The 19,829-nt window shown below is 46.6% G+C and overlaps 1 protein-coding gene across 3 annotated transcripts in view; it reads right to left on the bottom strand.

Moving 5' to 3' along the window:
- Positions 1-19,829, bottom strand: part of GAS7 (growth arrest specific 7) — a 288,056-nt gene that overhangs the window by 122,000 nt on the left and 146,227 nt on the right. Inside the window, exon 1 of one of the 3 annotated variants that reach the window (XM_003818093.5) lies at positions 3,399-5,172. The exons of the other annotated variants lie outside the window; for them this stretch is intronic. Within the exon in view, the coding sequence (XP_003818141.1) occupies positions 3,399-3,401 (3 nt within the window). The 5' untranslated portion in view covers positions 3,402-5,172. Of the gene's footprint in view, positions 1-3,398; positions 5,173-19,829 lie in introns of those variants that run through there. 3 annotated transcript variants of the gene reach the window in all.

Raw genomic sequence — 19,829 nt, 5'->3', positions numbered from 1 at the left:
AACGTCCCTATTTGTCAAAGGAAGGAGTTGAGCTAGTGCTTTTCTCTTCATCCTAAAGATTAATGATCTTGACATGCATCCTAGGTTTTCTATGCTAGTTGATACCTATAACGATATCACTTGTCCTGACTTGGAAAACACTTTTGAAGGACATTTTGTGGATTGTTGACCTAACAGACTCCCTAGGGAGTTCCTGGAAGGGTGAGGGCCCCTCTAAAGGATTGCTGGTCAACTTCCCTTTGCAGCGGAAAAAGCCTGGGAACAAGAGAGTTTTGCCAAACTTGGTATGGCCCAGAGAGAGAGAGAGACAGAGAGACTATCCTCCCTAGCCTTCCTTTAGTATTAAGCTGCAAAGCCCCCAAATGCCTTATGTCATTGTTTTGGGCACTTTCTAGACTTCTGAGGAAAACCCCAGAACCAAATTTACCAAGCGTCCTATTGCATTCAAAATGGATTTAAGTTCAGAAGCAAGGGAGGGAGTCCAAATTTGCTAGCTGGATCAGTAACAGGCTCAGTATCTCATGCAAAGCAGCCCGCTCACCAGAAAGGATCTTCAAGCACAAGCGACACAGCTGCTGCCCGCAGATGCACCGGGGGGCAAAAGCTGGCTTCCTCGGGGAATTAGTGCTGTTGTAAAGGAAGGCGGACTGAAGCTCATTATGGTATAAGAGTAGGTGCCTCTGACGGCCCGCCTGCACCTGCGATCCAGCTGGCCTGGCTTTGTGGCCACCAGTTGCTGGCTGGAGTGGCCTGCAGGCACTAAAGGAAAATGGAAGCAGCTCATTTCCCCAACACGGAGACTCATTCCACTGACTGCAGTGCCTACGGCCTGTGCTCCAAGTGATTCTAATCAAAGACTTCTGACTCCGAGAGATGGTTCCTGATGAGGTCTGAACCCTGAGCTCTGGAGGGAAATGAAGTCTAATAAGGGCTGGAACCGTTTCCAAGACTCAGTAAGGGGTGCAATTCTCACCAACCCGATTCAACTAACATTTCTGGAGCTGCTGCCGCTGGCACATATAAAGTAGGCAAATGGTGACAGCCAAGGGCCTTGCTATGGAGATGTGAGACCTACCACTGCTCTGTGCCACCGTGCGAAGAACACAGGATGGGAATCGGAGCTGGTAAAGCTGCAGCAGTCTCGCTGGCAGATCTTGAGCAACCTCTTCCATCTCTGCTGGGAGGCCTCAATTGCTTCATCTCTAAAACACGGAAGTTGGACCAGATGGTCTCCAAGGGCTTTCATATATACATATATATAGCCTAATACTTAATAATTCTTTTTTTTTTTTAGACAGAGTCTCGCTGTGTCACCCAGGCTGGAGTGCAGTGGCGTGATCTCGGCTTACTGCAACCTAAGCCTTCCAGGTTCAAGCGATTCTCCTCTCTCAGCCTCCCAATTAGCTGGGATTACAGGCACCTATCACCACGCCTGGCTAATTTTTGTATTTTTAGTAGACACGGGGTTTCACCATGTTGAGCAGGCTGGCCTGGAACTCCTGACCTCAGGTGATCTGCCCACCTCGGCCTCCCAAAGTGCTGGGATTACAGGCGTGAGCCACTGCGCCCGGCCCAATAATTCTAAATGTCAGCATTAGTATATATGTTTTAAGGACATGCCATTTTAATAGGAGAAAAAAAGTCACATTCAAGTGTAGACATGGGCATCATGTCTAGGAGGCATCTGACTGTTCCTGAAACGTGGGCTGTGCCCCAAACACCAAGGATCCTGCCTTACTGCACCCAGGACTCTGTGCTTCCATCTCTCACCACACTGAGTTCTGTCCTGATGCGTCCACCTCTTCCCTGTCACTCCTCCGAGCCACGTGAGTGGTCTTAGCTCTATTTGCCTAGCAACTGGATTTCTGCCCTGCAATCCTGGGCTTCTGTCTCTGCATCACCCTGGATGCACCAAAGGCGGGTTCCAGTGGAATTTTTCTGGGCCCGTTAGCAGTTAGCACTTCTGGCTGACTGCTCACATTACACCCCTAACACACAGTCCACTTCAGCTTGGGGGCAGCCCACCAACAGCCTCTGCACCCCACACGCCCTCTTCCCAAGAGCTTGACTTCGGCTCTTCCCAGCTCCTTGCGTGCCCTTCAGTGTTCTTCTTCTCTGCTAATCCCTCCACCCCCATGAAGCACCCAACCACGATCCACACACAGGCCTGCCAGAACTCCCTGTGCTCTACAGTCAGACCCAAGGCAGCCACACCTTGGTCAGAACTTGAGTGATTGGTCTGGGTTCCTCACAGCAGCAAATCTCCAAGTGTGGCCCCCGCACGGGCAGCATGAAGTTCTCTGGGATCTGGCTATCAATGCAGAGCCCCAGGTCCTGCCCCAGCACCGGATCTACATTTTAAAGGTTCCCGGGTAGTTCAGATGCACGTTAACCTTTGAGAAGCACTGCTGTGGACGGTCCTAGGTCAACTAACCCGTTAGAGATGCTCCTGGATAACAAGCACCATCTCCCTTCCCCTGGCACTGTAGGAACAGGAAGCCATGCCAGAATCAGAGATGCTGATAGGCCCAGGGAGGTGGGAGAGCATATCCTGGAGGGAGACCATGTGCCAAAACAGGCCAGCCTTTCCACGCAACCTGGACCTCTCACAGCTGTACAGAGCCTCAAGAGAGTGATCACCACTCTCTTGGAGGTCCTACTTTGCAAAGAAAGAAGATGGATGCATAACTTCTGGGGGTGGAAAGATTGGTGAAACAATGCTGTTGTACCGCTAAGTATCAGAAGAGCTTCCATCATCACTGTTGCAGCCTCCACCACCAAGCTGGAAAGATGTCTCAGCCAAGCCTGGAAGCACAGTGCATTACTGGGCAGGTACTTCTGCTAGGGAGCCATGACCCCAGGAGCTCCCACTTACCTTCATAAAGTTTTATAGTCCTCAAATGGCTTTTGCCTTACAATGCCCCAGCTAGAACTGGGCCATGGGGTAAAAGCCAGATAGGTGGGTAGAGTCCAAGTTTCTTACTTGGAAAAAGTTACATGGAGGAAGCAAGGTTTGGACTCCATTAAAATCACATCACCACGCTGCTTCTCCATCACACAGCTCCAACTACGAAACTGCTCCCCAGGTAACTAGGGGAGCCAAGACTTCCTTTCTCTCCAAGACATGCTTCATAAATCTTTCTCCTCCTCCCATCCGCTTTTCCTGATCTCTCACACAATGACCCATGTCTTTTTTTTTTTTTCCTCCCTGCTCATGCCTTGGATCTGTGAAAGGTGCCCCCTAGCACACAGGGTCCCCAGACCACCACAGCTCAGCAGTTAGACCCCAAATCTCAGTTTCCAGAGCTGCCTCTTTACCATGGCACAGTCATTTTAGAAACATGCAGAGAAAAGCAAACTGGAGCATACATCTGCAGGCAAGAAAAATCAATTCTTACCATCAGAGAACAGCTAACCTTCTCTGGGGGCTGCTACCTCAGAGGAGAGTCTTGGGTCCTGCCTGAAGCCCTCAGACTCAGCACCAAGACTCCGCCGGCTTCCTCTCCATGGCAGCCTCTCCGGGAAATGGGGCTGAGGCAAGTCGCTAGCCCAGGGCCAGTGTTCTGGGCACCCCAGCGGAGGTTCCTGTGGCTTTGCTCATTGCTGTTCTTTCACAAAGAACCCACTACATTGCACAGTTCCTTCCAAATCCGCTCCAGTGCTTGCTGGGAAATTAACAACTTGTTCTGGACTTTCCAGATGCAATGTTTCTGGAGGCCTTTTTTTTTTTTTTCACTCTCCCTCTTTTTCCCCTTTCTCAGCTAAAAAACGTTGGCTGAGGTCACAACAAACAATGGCCAAGCTTGTGTCACTGAGCAGATGCCTCCCACCCCCAGGCCTGCGGACAAGGGCAGCTTTGTCCACTGTGTTTTAGGCGGGACTTCCTGGGCCTGCCCAAGCCCTGCTGGAGAATGTTTTGGCCAACTTCCTCCCAACCCTAAGTCACAGCTCTGGTCCTGGCCCCGGCCCCGGCCCCAGCTGTGTGAACCCAAGGCCAGATAAAAACCAACATAAAAAGAACGGAGAATGTTCCCCCAAAGAACCACTGTGTGGAAAGCTGGTGCCTCCAGAGGGGCGAGATGAAGGTCTCTTGCCTTCACTCTGCCCTCGCCACCATCAAACCTGGACAGATAACGAACAAAGACAGGCTCATGTGAGGTCTCCACTGAAAGGGGCCTGAGGATCACAAAGTCATTAGTTATAAGTGGAGAAAGGATTGGACCCCAAGAGCAATACTGCAGCCACCAACTAAATGAACTTGGGCAGGGCTTGGATCCTTCATGAATATATCGTATCACTCCATTTAGAAAGGTTTTTGGAGCAGCTGACTATCTAGCACTCAAAATGCCGCATATTTCTGTGTTTGCTTTCGGATGCAAACCTTTGGGGTTTTAGGAACTGATTCTTTATATAGAATTAAATATGGTTTTCTAGAGAAACCAAGATCCTGAGGACCGAGTGGTTCCCTATTAAGCAAATGGATAAACTTATTTATGAAGAGGTTTCAATGCCAGCTCCTTGGGTCGGGGGAAGAAAATAAGTACAATCGTCTAAGGATGGAGTCAGACCAGAGCTAAGCTGTTGTTTTACTACATACTAGCTCCAAGACCCTGGGCAACGGCTCCAGCTTCAATTTCTCCAAGTGTAAAATGCAGATGATCACAGTATCTTTCTCAAAAGATTGCTGTGAGAGATTAAAGGGGGTGGGGGTGGGGCATCCATGTAAACATTTCACCTAGTGGACGAAGTAAATGCTCAATGAAAGCTAGGATTTTTGTTGTTACTATCACCAGTGGCTGAAAGGTAGGCACTGCAGTTACCCCGGATCCAAAAAAAGTCCAGACTGAACAATAAAAAGCAAACAGCCCAATTTAAAAAAATGAGCAAAAGATATTCCTCCAAAGAAGATATAAAAATGACCAATAAGCACATTTAAAGATGCTCAATATCACTAATCATGAGGGAAATGCAAATCAAAACTACAGTGAGATATTAGCTCACACCCATTAGGACAGGTTCTTAAAAAAAAACCAGACAAGGCCAGGCACAATGGCTCATGCCTGTAATCCCAGCACTGTGGGAGGCCAAGACGGGTGGATCACTTGAGGCCAGGAGTTCGAGACCAACCTGGCCAACGTGGTGATACCCCATCTCTACTAAAAATACAAAAATTAGCCAGTCGTGGTGGTGCATACCTGTAGTCCCAGCTACTTGGGAGGCTGAGGCAGGAGAATCCAGGAGGCGGAGGGTGCAGTGAGCTAGGATCACACCACTCTCACTCCAGCCTGGGCAACGGGGCAAGGCTCTGTCTCAAAACAAACAAATAAACAAATATCAACAAAACAGAAAAGAACAGGTACTAGTAAGGATTGAGAACTGTTGGAACCCTTGTGCCCTCCTCGTGGGAATGTAAAATAGTACAGCCCCTGTGGAAAATAGTGTGTTAATTCCTCAAAAAAATTAAACAAAGAATTGCCATATGGTCCAGCAATTCCATTAATAGGTATATACCAAAAAGAACTGAAAGCAGAGTCCTGAAGGGAGGGTCTTGCTGCCTGTTCATGGCAACATTATTGACAAGAGCCAGAAGGTGGAAACAGTGCAAGTCGTAGTAAAATAAACACAATAGAATATTATTCAGCCTTAAGAAGGAAAGAATTTTTTTTTTTGAGACGAAGTCTTGCTCTGTCACCCAAGCTGGAGTGCAGTGGCACAATCTCGGCTCACTGCAAGCTCCGCCTCCTGGGTTCAAGCGATTCTCCTGCTTCAGCCTCCCAAGTAGCTGGGACTACAGGTGCGCACCACCATGCCCAGCTAATTGGAAGGAAATTTTGACACATGCAACCATGTGGATGGACCTTAAGGAAATTATGCTCAGTGCAACAGCCAGACACAAAGGGACAAATACCATCTGCTTCACTTCTATGAGGCACCTAGAGAAGTCAAATTAATAGCAACAGGTTGCAGAATGGAGGTGACCAGGTGCTGTGGGCAGGGAACGATGGGGAGTTTGTGTTTAATGGGTCCAGAGTGTCACTGGTGCAAGACGGAAGCATTCTGGAGATTAATGGTGGTGATGATGGCTGCACAACCACGTGGGTATACTCAAAGCCACTGAACTATACATTTAAAACTGATGGAGATGGTGGATTTCATGTCATGTATATTTTGCCATGATTAAAAAAAAAAAAGCCCCCGAGACCCACAGAGATAGTTTAGATCAAAAGACCCTGTGACCCATAAGCCACTTCATGAGATACACCACCTCAGGCTCTCCATGTACACCCAGAGGGAAGCTGCCCCAGCCTCTTGGCAATGGTGAAGAGAAAGCCCACCTAGAAGATGAGGGTGGGACCAGGGACGGTGGCTCACGTCTGTAATCCCAACACTTTGGGAGGCCGAGGTAGGTGGATCATTTGAGGTCAGGAGTTCGAGACCAGCCTGGCCAACATGGCGAAAACCCATCTCTACTAAAAATACAAAAAATTGGCTGGGCATGGTGGCGGGCGCCTGTAATCCCAGCTACTCAGGAGGCTGAGGCAGGAGAATTACTTGAACCCAGGAGGCAGAGGTTGTAGTGAGCCAAGATCATGCCACTGCACTCCAACCTGGACGTCAGAGTGAGACCCTGTCTCAAAAAAAATAAATAAATAAAGATGACGAGGCTGGCCACCTATAGCAGGACTCACTCACCATGGTTCGTCTTGTGTTCAATCTTGGGGAGACCGAGGTAACACAGCCAGCATCCTAATGTCAATCAAAGGCTTTTCTGTTTAGGGGTGTGGCACACTCTGGGGCTCCCAGAGGGGGTGACAATGTGCCTTTCCCTTGGACATATCAATTCCTTCTGTGTCCGCATCCCACCTTCCTGGTCTTTTCTCTTACATGCCTGACAGCAGGGCTCATCTCTTCCTTCCTAAAGTTACCGACGTGGCTGCTGGGGGGACTCTTCCTCCCTCTCTAATTGCTGGGTTTCAATCTGCTGCAGGAGTGGCTGTGAGGATCTTGTACCGAGCACTCACTTTGGACCAGGCGCTGTTCTACGCTTCACATGTTTCATGTCACTTAATCCCTCTAACAAACCAAAAAGGAAAATTCTATGATCGCCCTCATTTAACAGAGGAAAACAGAGGCTCCTGCGAGAGATTGGGCAGGATGGGTCAGAAGAACAAGCCACAGGGGCAATATTCCAGGCCATGGGGCCAGCCTGAGCCCAGGTGAGAGAGAAACCGTGTGGGTAGCGGATGTGGGGGAAAAGCAGGTGGATCCATTCATCAGAGTTTAAGAGGCATGGGAGGTGAGAAAAATAGTAGCGAAGGATGGCATCAGATCATGGGAGGCCATGAGGACACCAAGAACTAAGAAATTTCAATTCCATAAAGGAGAAGAAACCATCAGTGGATTCTGAGCCAGGGAGAAGTCACATTCAGGGCTGTGCTTTGTAGAAATCATCATGATACCAGGGTATAAAAAGGTCAAATGTGAGGGAGAAACTAGAGGGAGGAAACCGGCTATAGAATCCCCCCCACCTTCTTTCTCTCTCCCCCCTCTCACCCATCGTAAAAACAAGAGAAAGGCAATGCTCAAGCCTACACTTGCAAAATGGTCCCAAACCAGCCATGAAGAGGAGGCAAGAGCATCACATCCAGTGGCAGGGAGTCCCCCACCGGCAGCTGAGTTATTTGCATCTTCTCTCTGCAATGTGGGAGGAGAGGCCAGGTGACGACGAATCCACACACTCGCTTTTGAGGTCAGACATGCTACAGAAATAGACAGGACCAAGGTACTTTTCTGTTCTTGGAGATGGGCTCTCACCCATAAGAAGGTAAAAGCGGGCCGGGCACGGTGGCTCACGCCTGTAATCCCAACACTTTGGGAGGCCGAGGCAGGTGGATGACCTGAGGTCAGGAGTTTGAGACTAGCATGGCCAACATGGCAAAACCCCACCTCTGCTAAAAATACAAAAATTAGCCAGGCGTGGTGGTGTGCGCCTATAATCCCAGCTACCAGGGAGGCTGAGACAGGAGAATTGCTTGAACTCAAGAGGCAGAGGTTGCAGTGAGCCAAGATCGTGCAGCTGCACTCCGGCCTGAGTGACAGAGCAAGACTGCCTAAAAAAAAAAAGAAAGAAGAAGGTAAAAGCAAAACTTCATTTGAACCTAGATGGCCAAGACCTTCACCTTCAGTCCTTACAGGTTTGTGGAATTAAAATGGCCATGAACGCTTTCATAGCCTGTGACTCCTCAGTTTTGTAACAGCAAAGAGGGGACAGTTTTGATGCTGTTAAACATTAACAGCCGTCTCCGACACCACTTTGACATTGCAACACACAGACGAACAGATACAATCACAGACAACAATGCATCACTCCAGGCAACACACAGAAATCACTGTCATTGCAAATCCCAGTAGGGCCCCCAGCCAAGGGCAAGGGACCTTTCCGGGCCATTACAAACCAGGAGGCTGATCTGCTGTGGCCTGACCTCAGCAGAACACACTAGTCCTGCAGACATTTAATTCTTTAGGATTCCCCAAAGTTAATCTCTCAGAGTATGGAAGACTCACGAATACATTCTAAGGGTTTACTGTTTGGGTTCATCCTAGCATCTCAATCCAGAAGTCACTTTGGTTTTCCTTTATTAACCATCCTTAGTGATTAGTGTTGGCTGTGAAAAACACGCTACTGGTCTCTCCTTGTGGCCTCTGCAAATAGATAGGGTGCTACATATGAAGCCACACATACGAACGGCAGACAGCAGAGAATCCGTGATCCCAAAGCAAAAAGACTGATGATATTTCCAACAACTTGAGTTTTCCTGAGTTCAGCGGCATCAGATAAGACCAACCCTCTTATTATTTTTTTCGTTTCAGTCAAGTTGAAAACTGTCAACCAAAATAGGCCTTATTTGCTGTAGGCCCTTGTCCTCTGTAGGATGAATTGGGTTGTCTTAAAATGATAATTAATAGGCCGAGCACGGTGGCTCATGCCTGTAATCCCAGCACGTTGGGAAGCCAAGACGGGCAGATCATGAGGTCACGAGTTCAAAACCAGCCTGGCCAATATTGTGAAATCCTGTCTCTATTAAAAATACGACAATTAGCTGGGCGTGGTGGCGCATGCCTGTAGTCCCAGCTACTTGGGAAGCTGAGGCAGTAGAATCACTTGAACCTGGGAGGCAGAGGTTGCAGTGAGCTGAGATAGTGCCACCGCACTCCGGCCTGGGTGACAGAGCGAGACTCCGTCAAAAAAAAAAAAAAAAAGATAATTAATAAGAAAACACATCTGGGTAGAGTGATGACTCACTTTTGTAACTGCTTCACAGTCATGAACGGAAAAATTATTCATCAGCCCAAGCAGTCTCCAGGGTACAGGGTCTCAGGGACGCCCCCTTCCTCCATACGTGGCCCCCTGTCTGCATGATCAATCAACCAACTAATAGTTACTAACTACCCTTTCCTGAATCCTGTGTGGGATGCAGGCAGGTATTATAGTATGTAGGACCTGACTCCTAAAATTCGGAAGCTAAGTCACAAACATGGGCAAAAAAAAGGAGTAAGTATCAAAGGAGTCTTCAACAGTGCCAAATGCTATGTGATAAGCTGGCAGACAATAAGAGCTTTCAGAATCCAGAGGAGGGCGAGGTCACTCTTGGCTGGGATGGTACAGGGAGGCTTCCCAAAAGATAAAGAACTTGCCTCATAGCAGGGATAAAAAACAAGGGCTTGACGGGAGCCCGAGGAACATGATGTACGAAGCAGAATAAGGTTTGATAAAGGACGGGACATAAGCAAATGAGAGACAGCGAAGTTGATTCGGAAGGAAATGACAGAAGTTCGAACCAGTAACTCGAAGAGATGTGGCTATGGTGACAGCCAGTTTAGGGGGATGCAATAGAGTCTGTTGACCATGGATCCAAGTTCAAAGTGTTCGGTGGGGAGTAGGGGTGAGTCTGGCCCTTGGCACATGGAGCTGGAGGCATCTGCTCAGAGATGGTGGTGAGATCCTACAGGCTGACTAGGAGTTCACAGAGAAAGAAAGGACCTTGAGCTGAACCTTGGGGCATGCTCTTGCTTAAGCAGTGGGAGAAGAATTATTCTCCCCCAGCATGCCTCAGGCCCAATCCCTCCCTCTCCTGTGCCTTTCATTAGTGCATGCAACACCCCCAGGGCCCCACTCCAAGACTTTCAAAGGCAAGAACCAGGTCTTCATCTTTTTCGCCTCTAACCAGACTAGTGCTCAACACTCAGGGGCTACATGGGGAATGAACGATGTGAGTTCTGAGAATCAGGCAGAGAAACCAAATGAGGAGGGGGGATACAAGAAGAAATAAGCACAGCTGACCCTTGAACAACATGAGGGTTTAGAGGTGCTAACCCCCATCTCCCCACGTGGTTGAAAATCTGTACATAACTTTTGACTCCCTCAAAAGTTAACTACTAACAACCTACTGCTGACTAGAAGCCTTAGCGATAACCTAAACAGTTGATAAACATGTATTCTGTATGTTATCCATATTACACTTTATTCCTAAAGTAAGCTAGAGAAAAATAAAACGTTAAGAAAATCATAAGGGACCGGGCACAGGAGCTCACACCTGTAATCCCAACACCTTGGGAGGCTGAAGTGGGAGGATGGCTTGAGCCCAGGAGTTCGAGACCAGCCTGGGCAGTCTGGTGAGTGAGAGCCCATCTCTACAAAAATAAGTGAAGATAAAAAATAAAAATAAATTAACCTGGCATGGTGCATGCCTGTAGACCCAGCTACTAGGCAGACTGAGGCAAGAGTATCCTTGAACCCTGGAAGTTGAGGCTGTAGTGAGCCAAGATTGCTCCACTGCACTCCAGCCTGGGCAACAGAGTGAGACCCTGTCTCTAAATAAATAAATAAAATCATAAGAAAGAGAAAATACACCTACAGTACTGTACTGTATTTACTGATGCCATAAGTTTACATCATCTGTTTAAAAGATGAAACCTTTGAAATGGTGGCAGCAGCAGCTGCAGATGTCAATCTACGGTACCTGACAAGCAATTGAACTTTTTCTTGTAATGTCAGGACTTTTCTCTGCTTCTGGGGAATGCTTTCAGCATCACTAGTGGCACACTCTATGGGTTCCATGGTGTTATTCGAGGCTTATGGCATTGCACTAAACATGATGAAAAATACATAGAACAGTGAGGGCTTACATTTTACTGCGATACCCAATTTACTGGAGTGATGAACTGTTTGTTCATCCAGGGCTGATTAGCATCACATCACAAGCCGATGCTCTCAACACCTGAGCTCACTGCAATAACAACTAGGGGTGGCCATGAAGTTACTACAGTATATACTATGGCTAGTTTTATGCAGTTATGATTAATACTACATCTTTGCCTTTGTTTACATTTTGCTTAAATGTGAATGGTGCCATACACAGTCTGAGTGTTTGTGTGGGTAAAATTTTAAAAATTTTAACTTTCTGTAGATTTGTATGTATTTTATGGTAGTAAATGATAAACTAGTATTGAATATATTTTATGTATTCACGGCATGTCTAACATTTTCTAAATTTTTTTGGTATTTCTAGACTAGGTAGTCTGTCTTCAATTTTTTTCAAATTGTCACAAATCTCCAAAAATATTTTCCAATATATTAATTGAAAAGAATCCACATATAAGTAGATCTGTGCAGTTCAAATCCATTGTCTGAGGGTCAACTGTAGTTAAGAGTGTCCGGCCGGGCGCGGTGGCTCACGCCTGTAATCCCAGCACTTTGGGAGGCCGAGGCGGGCGGATCATGAGGTCAGGAGATGGAGACCATCCTGGCTAACATGGTGAAATCCCATCTCTACTAAAAATACAAAAAATTAGCTGGGCATGGTGGTGGGCACCTGTAATCCCAGCTACTAGGGAGGCTGAGGCAGGAGAATCACTTCATCTTGGCAGTGAGCAGAGATCGTGCCACTGCACTCCAGCCCGGGTGACAGAGCGAGACTCCATCTCAAAAAAAAAAAAAAAAAAAAAAAAGTGTCCAAGTGAGATGCCAAAGAAAATGCTCACTGAATACAGAGAGGGTGTGTCTCATTTATCTTGGAAAGAGAAATATGGAAGAGTGATGGGTGTAGACTTGGATCACAGGCACACAAGGACCTATGAGCATAGGATGCAAAGGGAAGCAAGATCTTTAGATAAGATGCCATTAAAGAAGAGAACAAGAAAGAGGGCAGGCCAAAGACCGTGGCTGGCTCCAGACCAAGGGCTGTGCTGGGCAGAGGGCTCCCGTGAGGTGACTGCAGCCAGTTTCTTGTACATATCATGGAAGAGTCCTAGGACCCTTATAAAATTTCTATGTGTCCCACCCCATAAAAGATTCCTAGTATTGGCCGGGTGTGGTGGCTCACGCCTGTAATCCCAGCATTTTGGGAGGCCGAGGCAGGTGGATCACCTGAAGTCAGAAGTTCAAGGCCAGCCTGGCCAACATAGTGAAACCCCATCTCTACTAAAAATATAAAAATTAGCTGAGTGTGGTGGTGGTCACCTGTAATCCCAGCTACTCAGCAGGCTGAGACAGGAGAATCGCTTGAACCCAGGAGACGGAGATTGCAGTGAGCTGAGATCGCGCCATTGCATTCCAGCCTAGGTGACAGAGTGAGACTCTATCTCAAAAAAAAATTCCCAAGTATCAAGTGGACATATCAGAAAAGGCACCCAGTTGAAAAGGCCTCCAAACAGCCCTGATTCTAAGAGATCCCACAGCTTGGTTTCCCCTTCCTGCAGTCATTCATATCCCACTGTGACACCTCGTTCCATCCATCACTGTGTACCAGCCGCACTATTATTTACTCAATATTTTTTTCGAACTGACTTATATCCCACTGAAATGTAGTCTGGCCCTAAGCAATAATATCTATGAAATCACAGATTTGATTTGGTTTCTTTCTACTACACACTAAAATAAATATAACTTTAAAACTGTCATCTCCACATGATCTAAAATTATCTCACGGATCCTTAGTTGGAAACTCGGCACACTTTGAGAAACACTGTCTCTGGCTACACATCAAGTCACCATGCAGCATCCACAAAGTGGTTCTAGAGATTCTTTTTTTTAATCCAGAAAACTGAACTTGAATTCTCTACTGACTACGTCCCCACAACGACAGGAACATGGTACCCGGCGTGTGACTGAATCTCTGGGAGATTAAAGGCATGGCAAAAGGAGATGCAGGGGACTTCCCTGTAAGAAGCATCTGACAGCTGCCCCAGGACACTGCCTATCAAACAAGCAATAAGAGGAAAAGAATAGGAAATAACTCATCCAATCTTAAAAACAAAATCCAAAAATGACAAACAGAATCGGAGGAAAAAAAAAAAAACTCGAGAACCATGAGGCCAATGAAAGAAATGCAGAAAATCTTGCAAACCGCTGGGCGCAGTGGCTCACGCCTGTCATCCTAGCACGCTGGGAGGCCGAGGCAGGCAGATCATGAGGTCAGGAGTTCCAGACCAGCCTGGCCAATATAGTGAAACCTTGTCTCTACTAAAAACACAAAAATTAGCCAGGCTTGGTGGCGGGCACCTGTAGTCCCAGCTACTCAGGAGTCTGAGGCAGGAGAATTGCTTGAACCTGGGAGTTGGAGTTTGCAGTGAGCCGAGATCACGCCACTGCACTCCAGCCTGGGTGACACAGCAAGACTCTGTCTCAAAAAAAAAAAAAAAAAGAAAAGAACAGAAAGAAAGAAGAGAAAGAAGAGAAAGAAAGAAAGAAAGGAAAAGAAAAGAAAAGAAAAGAAAATCTTGCAAACCAAGATGAGTTGTAAAAGGGGAAATAAGACTTCACACCTTCACCACTCTCTGCCCATAATCTGAGCTGCACTTCATGCCTCTGCCACTCCATGTCTCTAATTTGAGATGCAGGATTTGCACTGACCTGAACACTGAGCAGCCAGCCCTCTCCTCTCAGCACAGATGCTGTCTGAGAGGACTGCCCATCATCCATTTAGGTACAGCAAGTCCCGGAAAACAAGAGAGCAGGAAGTGCAGGGTAGAACAAGGGGTGTGGGAGGGGTGCTCACTGTTCGGAGAGGTACAGATGCTACAGGCCAAGCCCAGCCAATGCCCTGGCTGCAGGGCATTGAGAAGAAACCCCAGGAACTGTGAGTTTTCATGTTCTCCATCAATTCGGAGTATCAGAGGACCAGATGGTAACGTGACAGTTCACCAGGCAAAGGCCAATTTGAAAACAGAAACTGGACTGAGAGATGGGTGCACCATCGAACCTACAGGCAGGTAGCTGTGAGGGGAAGTCAACCTTCCCCCAAGCTGACAGTGTGCCAAGGCTAGTGACAGTCGATACTTTCTGTTGGTACATGCTACGTTTACATAGATCCTGCCGTGTACAAGAATGCATAAAGAGGGGAAATATGCAAAAGCAGGGTGAGGAAACACCATCCTGAAAGCACAAAGGAAGAGCACGTCTCAGAAAATCATTCAGAAGAAAAACTGTCAGGAAACTGTCAGAATGTAAGAAGCTGTGATTTCTTTGAAAGAGGAACAGCAAATCATAACAGGAAAAAAAAAGCAGTTCAAATAAAAAAGGATGACAAAGAAGATAGTGGACGAGGTGAGGATTATATAAAAATTGCTCATTTAAATCCATATTTAGTTGTAGTTGTGGGTAACTGCAAATATAAATATTTAAATCAGTGACTTGCGGGGCTAACAGGAAAAGTGTCCCCAAATTGCAAAGGACAAAATGCAAGGAAATCAAGCGTCTATGTAACATATATGTTTAAGAAACATTCCGTTATTAAAGACCAGAATAGGTTAAAATTAATAACCGAATGCAATTAAAATTATCAAGTATTAATAAAATTAATAATGAATTGCAAAAATAATCAAAAATTACGCATATAGGCCGGGCGCGGTGACTCATGCCTGTAATCCCAGCACTTTGGGAGGGTGAAGCGGGCAGATCACTTGAGGTCAGGAGTTCAAGGCTAGCCTGGTGAACATGGTGAAACCCTGTCTCTACTAAAAATACAAAAATTAGCCAGGCATGGTGGTGGGCACCTGTAATCCCAGCTACTTGGGAGGCTGAGGCAGGAGAACTGCTTGAACCAAGGAGGCGGAGGTTGCAGACAGCGGTGATCGCGCCATCGCAACCTCGCGCCATTGCAGTTGCGCCTGGGCAACAAAGCTAAACTCCATCTCAAAACAACAACAAAAAATCATTCATATAAACAGGCAAAAAGAGAAAGGGTTACCCAGGAAATCAGATTTTCCTCAGACTTCTCTTCTACCCTACCAATGGCTAGAGAGCTCTTTCTACTAGAATAAAAGCTCCATACAGCAGGTATTTTGTTTTGCTCACTGCTCTATCACGGTGCATACAGGGCCTGGCATCACCCCTTGGAAAGTGCTAGAAGACAAACCCCACTGAGTTTAAAGCTTCACGGGGTACAGTCATTGTTATGTCCATTGCCATGGGTATTCAATAAATATTTGCTGAAGCTAAACTGCAAATGTGAATTTTTACCCAAAACTTTGTAATTCAAGACATACAAATCCATCAAGTTGTATGAGTATTTCAAATGAAAGAAATAGGAAGGTTCTGTTAGAGGCATGCAAGTGAAGACACCACCTCCTTACCCTCCAGGCACTGAGAGAGAAAATTAGGAAGACAACACAGCCATGGGGAAGTAATAATACAAATACAATGCATATGTAAGTCATTTCTTGCTCAGTACAAACTCCCAATGCAAAAATCCAGTGAACTGTGTGCTGCCTGGTGGATTTTCCAGCTCATTGCGGGGGGGATGATTAGTGCCTTAGTATTTCATTCACCTCCTTTTCTGCTCCTGTCCATCCCAGAACCAGGATACGAGTTTCTCCTACAAGGCCAGTGCAGATGAAGCAATGGGCCATGTGTGAGGAGCACGCATAACTGATGTTCCCTTTCTGTCCAGGCTCATACCAACAATGAGGACTATTCAAGCTTTAGGGACACTCTGCTGGGAGGATCCAGAAACAAGAAGTCTTTGTTTTTCGTGTCCACCAAAGCAACACTGTGCTATGTAAGGCACCACAGTGGCCATTTTCTTCGCCGTGGAACTTCAGTCTTTATTTTCTGCATGTTAAAAACTCACATTGAATGGACCAAGTCTTGTTTTCTTCCTTAATTCGGGTAAGACCAATAAACCACCCCATGGCAATGCTTTCTGTCATCAAAACCCTTATATCATCCTCCCTCTAAAAGCTGCCCCTGCTTTAGAAATCAAAGTATGCAGTATGATCTCAATATGGAAAATAGCACTCCCTCCCCCAAATGAAGTACTAAAGAAAGACACAGACACATTAACAAAGCTTATCTTTGTATTGGGGGATTCTCCGGTTGTTTCAATTCTATTTCTTTCACCAATTTTAACATTTTACTTTATTTAAAAATATTTAAAAATAATTTTTTGATTTTTAAAACGTGTTTTGAAATTACTTCTTTTTTTTTTTTTTTTTTTTTTTTTTGAGACAGAGTCTCACTCTGTCGCCCAGGCTGGAGTGCAGTGGCGCGATCTTGGCTCACTGCAAGCTCCGCCTCCTGGGTTCACGCCATTCTCCAGCCTCAGCCTCCCGAGTAGCTGGGACTACAGGCGCCTGCCACCACGCCCGGCTAATTTTTTGTATTCTTAGTAGAGACAGGGTTTCACCATGTTAGCCAGGCTGGTCTGGAACTCCCGACCTTGTAATCCACCCACCTTGGCCTCCCAAAGTGTTGGGATTACAGGCGTGAGCCACCGCGCCTGGCCTGAAATTAGTTTTACAATCAGCAAATCATCATATACAATCCTAAATATACTATATGATCCCAATTGTGGAGAAAAATATACACAGCATAAAAAAGAATGCCCCTAATTATTTTCTTATTTCTGTTTTTCTATATTTTCCATGTTTTCTATAATGAGCATATTAATTTTAATGCCTTTTAAAAATTCTAAGCTTATTTTCTATCTTCAGCTAGTACATGAATATCACCTTACTAAAAATATTTAAACAAGTCCAATAAAACCCTCCTTGACATATCCCATCACATTTGACATCCCCTAAAATGAGTACTATTTATCAGGTAGGGTTTACTGTATTATCTTTCAAATGGCAAGACAGTTGGTGGGGTGGGGGGGCTTTATCTTTAAGAAAACAAAGACAAAATGACTTTCTCAACCAATGCAACACTAACACAAAAATTAGAGACAGAAGGCACCTTAGTAATCATCTGATCACATCTCACCATTTTACAGATGGGCAAACTGAGGCCTGGAGACAGAGCATGGACACCGAGTCTCCCCAGTACCCATACAGAGCCCTCTCCTTGCCCTCTGCCCACCCTAAACCTGGGTGCAGATGTCACCCCCATGACTAGAGGGTTAGCGCACGGTCAGATGGCACAGCAGAACCAAGGCCCCATTCAGGACCACTCCCCAAGATGACCTCCACACTGCTGGAAAAGGTGACCCTCTCCATCAGGCCCAGCTCTCTTCTGCTGAAGCACAAGCTACTTCCCGTCTGTTAGCAGCCAGGCAAACCCCATGAAAGGAAGGGCCCAGGGAGGAAACATCTGTGTATACAAGAGGGGTGAAGTCATAAGCCCTCTTGACTTTCCCTTTTGGCAAATCCTCTTCTGCCTAATTTTTTTTCCCCTACATCGAGATGCAAAGCTCCATTCAAACAAGGGGGCCTGGAAGACTCCAGCAGCTTCTAGAAACCAAAACTTCCATTCTGCTACAGAGATTCTCAAAAGAAGGTATGTCTTGCTGCACTGGGGTGTGGGCGGGGCTAAGAACAGAAGATAGATGCCCCGCAAACCACTCAGTTGACCACAGACATCCATGTGCTTACCCCTAAACCCAGCTTCTGCCCTTCAGCCAAGCAGAGAGGAAGCTCAAATGCAGGTTCCACAGCTTCTCAGCCATATAACCCTGGCCAAGGCACTTAACCTCTACAAACCTCATCTTTTTTCTTTCCCACATAGGAAAACGCAGATGCCACCACCTACTTCATAGAATTTTTGCAGGGATTAAATAAGACAGTAGAAACAATGGTAGGTACATATTAGCTTCATCCCATACTTTCCCATCCCCTTGAGAAAAGCCATCAACTGAGGTCACCAACGCTGAGTCACTCATGTTGCCCGGACTTTCCCAACAGCACGGCTAAACTCTCCAGAATGATACCTTCTAACCATTCTGACATAAACTGAGCTGACTGAAGGAAAGAGCACGCGAATGACGGGACTAGAATTCAAAGAACCATCAGAATAGGTTCTCATCAATGGCTTTGCGGGCCTAGAGCCCTCCAAGTAAATACATTTGGAAAAGACGTGGTTTCTTGGCTCACATGGACTGTCCCCTAAAGTAACTAAAGCCATTAGACAAAGAGAAAGCTGAAGGAGACCTGCCAGTAAAACTCACAGGGCGGAGAACACACGCAAGTCCACGAGGGCTACAACCATACAAAGCTGCCGGGGTAAATGAAAACAAGACCCAGAAACAAACATGGTCCTTGACCAAGAACTGCAAACAAACCAGTGCAAGACCCTGGCAAACTTCTGAAAATGGCCTCATATGCCTTCATTTGAACACGGGCAAGGACACTCCAAGAAAATTTCGTACCCCAGATCGATCGCTCAAGCTCCCAAAAATGAGACAGGCTGGATAACAGGCAGGAAAAACGAGTTAAGTTTCCCTTTTTCCCCAGCATTGGATATCCCCCAAATCACATTCACTGCCTTTATCTCACCATTAGATCTTATCTTTTTGTTGTTTTTAGTAGCTAAAGGACTACTGTGGACCAGTAACTTGATATACAGTAGTTTATTTGACCCTTATAAAAACCCTGGGAGGGAAGTATTTATTTTCATTTTATAATCGGGCTAGCTTGAACCCAGTGGTCTGTCTCCAAGACTGGTGCTAATTCCATCTCACCCCACACTGTCCCCCGATTCCTCCATCTACAATCATAGAAAGCTGATGGGCTGAATGAAAACGAGCCGCAGAAACAAACCTGGTCCCTGACCGAGAACTGCAAAAGGCAGTTCCCAAAACACTTTCCCATCATACCTGAGACTCCTCTGCGGCGTCTAGGAATCCAATATCCAAAGGCAAATACTCCAGGGTTGAAGTTACAATTGAAGCCATGAACTGCCAAGGCCTTGATCATCAACTGTCAAATTGATAATCAGGTAGAAGGTAACAGGAGATTGCCAGTGGGAAGCCTCATTAACTAGTGGGAGGGGTCCCAGCGGGGAGAAACAGGTCTAAGAGGGTGGGTAGGAAACTACCAAGAGAAGCATCTCCACAGCAAAGAGCCGTGACCAGCACCCTCGAGTGAAATGACACCCTAGAAGGATGCCAACTGAGTGCCACATACTGCGTAGCTGTGAGCAGTTTTGTTTTTCAGCTGGCAGAGCTGGGAGTCCCAGAAGGCACCCCCTGCCCACCCATGCAAAGCAAGTAAGCGGCACAGGCTGCCAGAGGCTCCGTCCTCACCCTCACGCACTCACGCTCAGTCACCAGAAAGCCCCTCTCGTGTAGGCTGAATTCTGGGAGCTTGAGTTCAACTCTCCAGCCCAGAAGGGGAACCACCTTGCTCTGTCTAGTGGGCCAGGCTCCTCACTTTGGGGCTTTCTCCTGGGCAATTTAGCCCCTGCCCCTGCCCAGCTTCTCCTCCCCCGTGCACAGCCACACCTCACCCCCACAGCGGCTCTCCTTTGGGTGGCCTGAGATAAGCGGCCTTCATCCCTTACTCATGGGAGCTCCTTGAGAACAACAATAGTGTCATACTCAAATCCATCCCCA

Source organism: Pan paniscus, chromosome 19 (genome assembly GCF_029289425.2).
Source record: "Pan paniscus chromosome 19, NHGRI_mPanPan1-v2.0_pri, whole genome shotgun sequence".
NCBI classification, from domain to species: Eukaryota; Metazoa; Chordata; class Mammalia; order Primates; family Hominidae; genus Pan; species Pan paniscus.
Note: the sequence above shows the minus strand (reverse complement) of the source record. Positions and strands in the feature narration are given on the sequence as shown.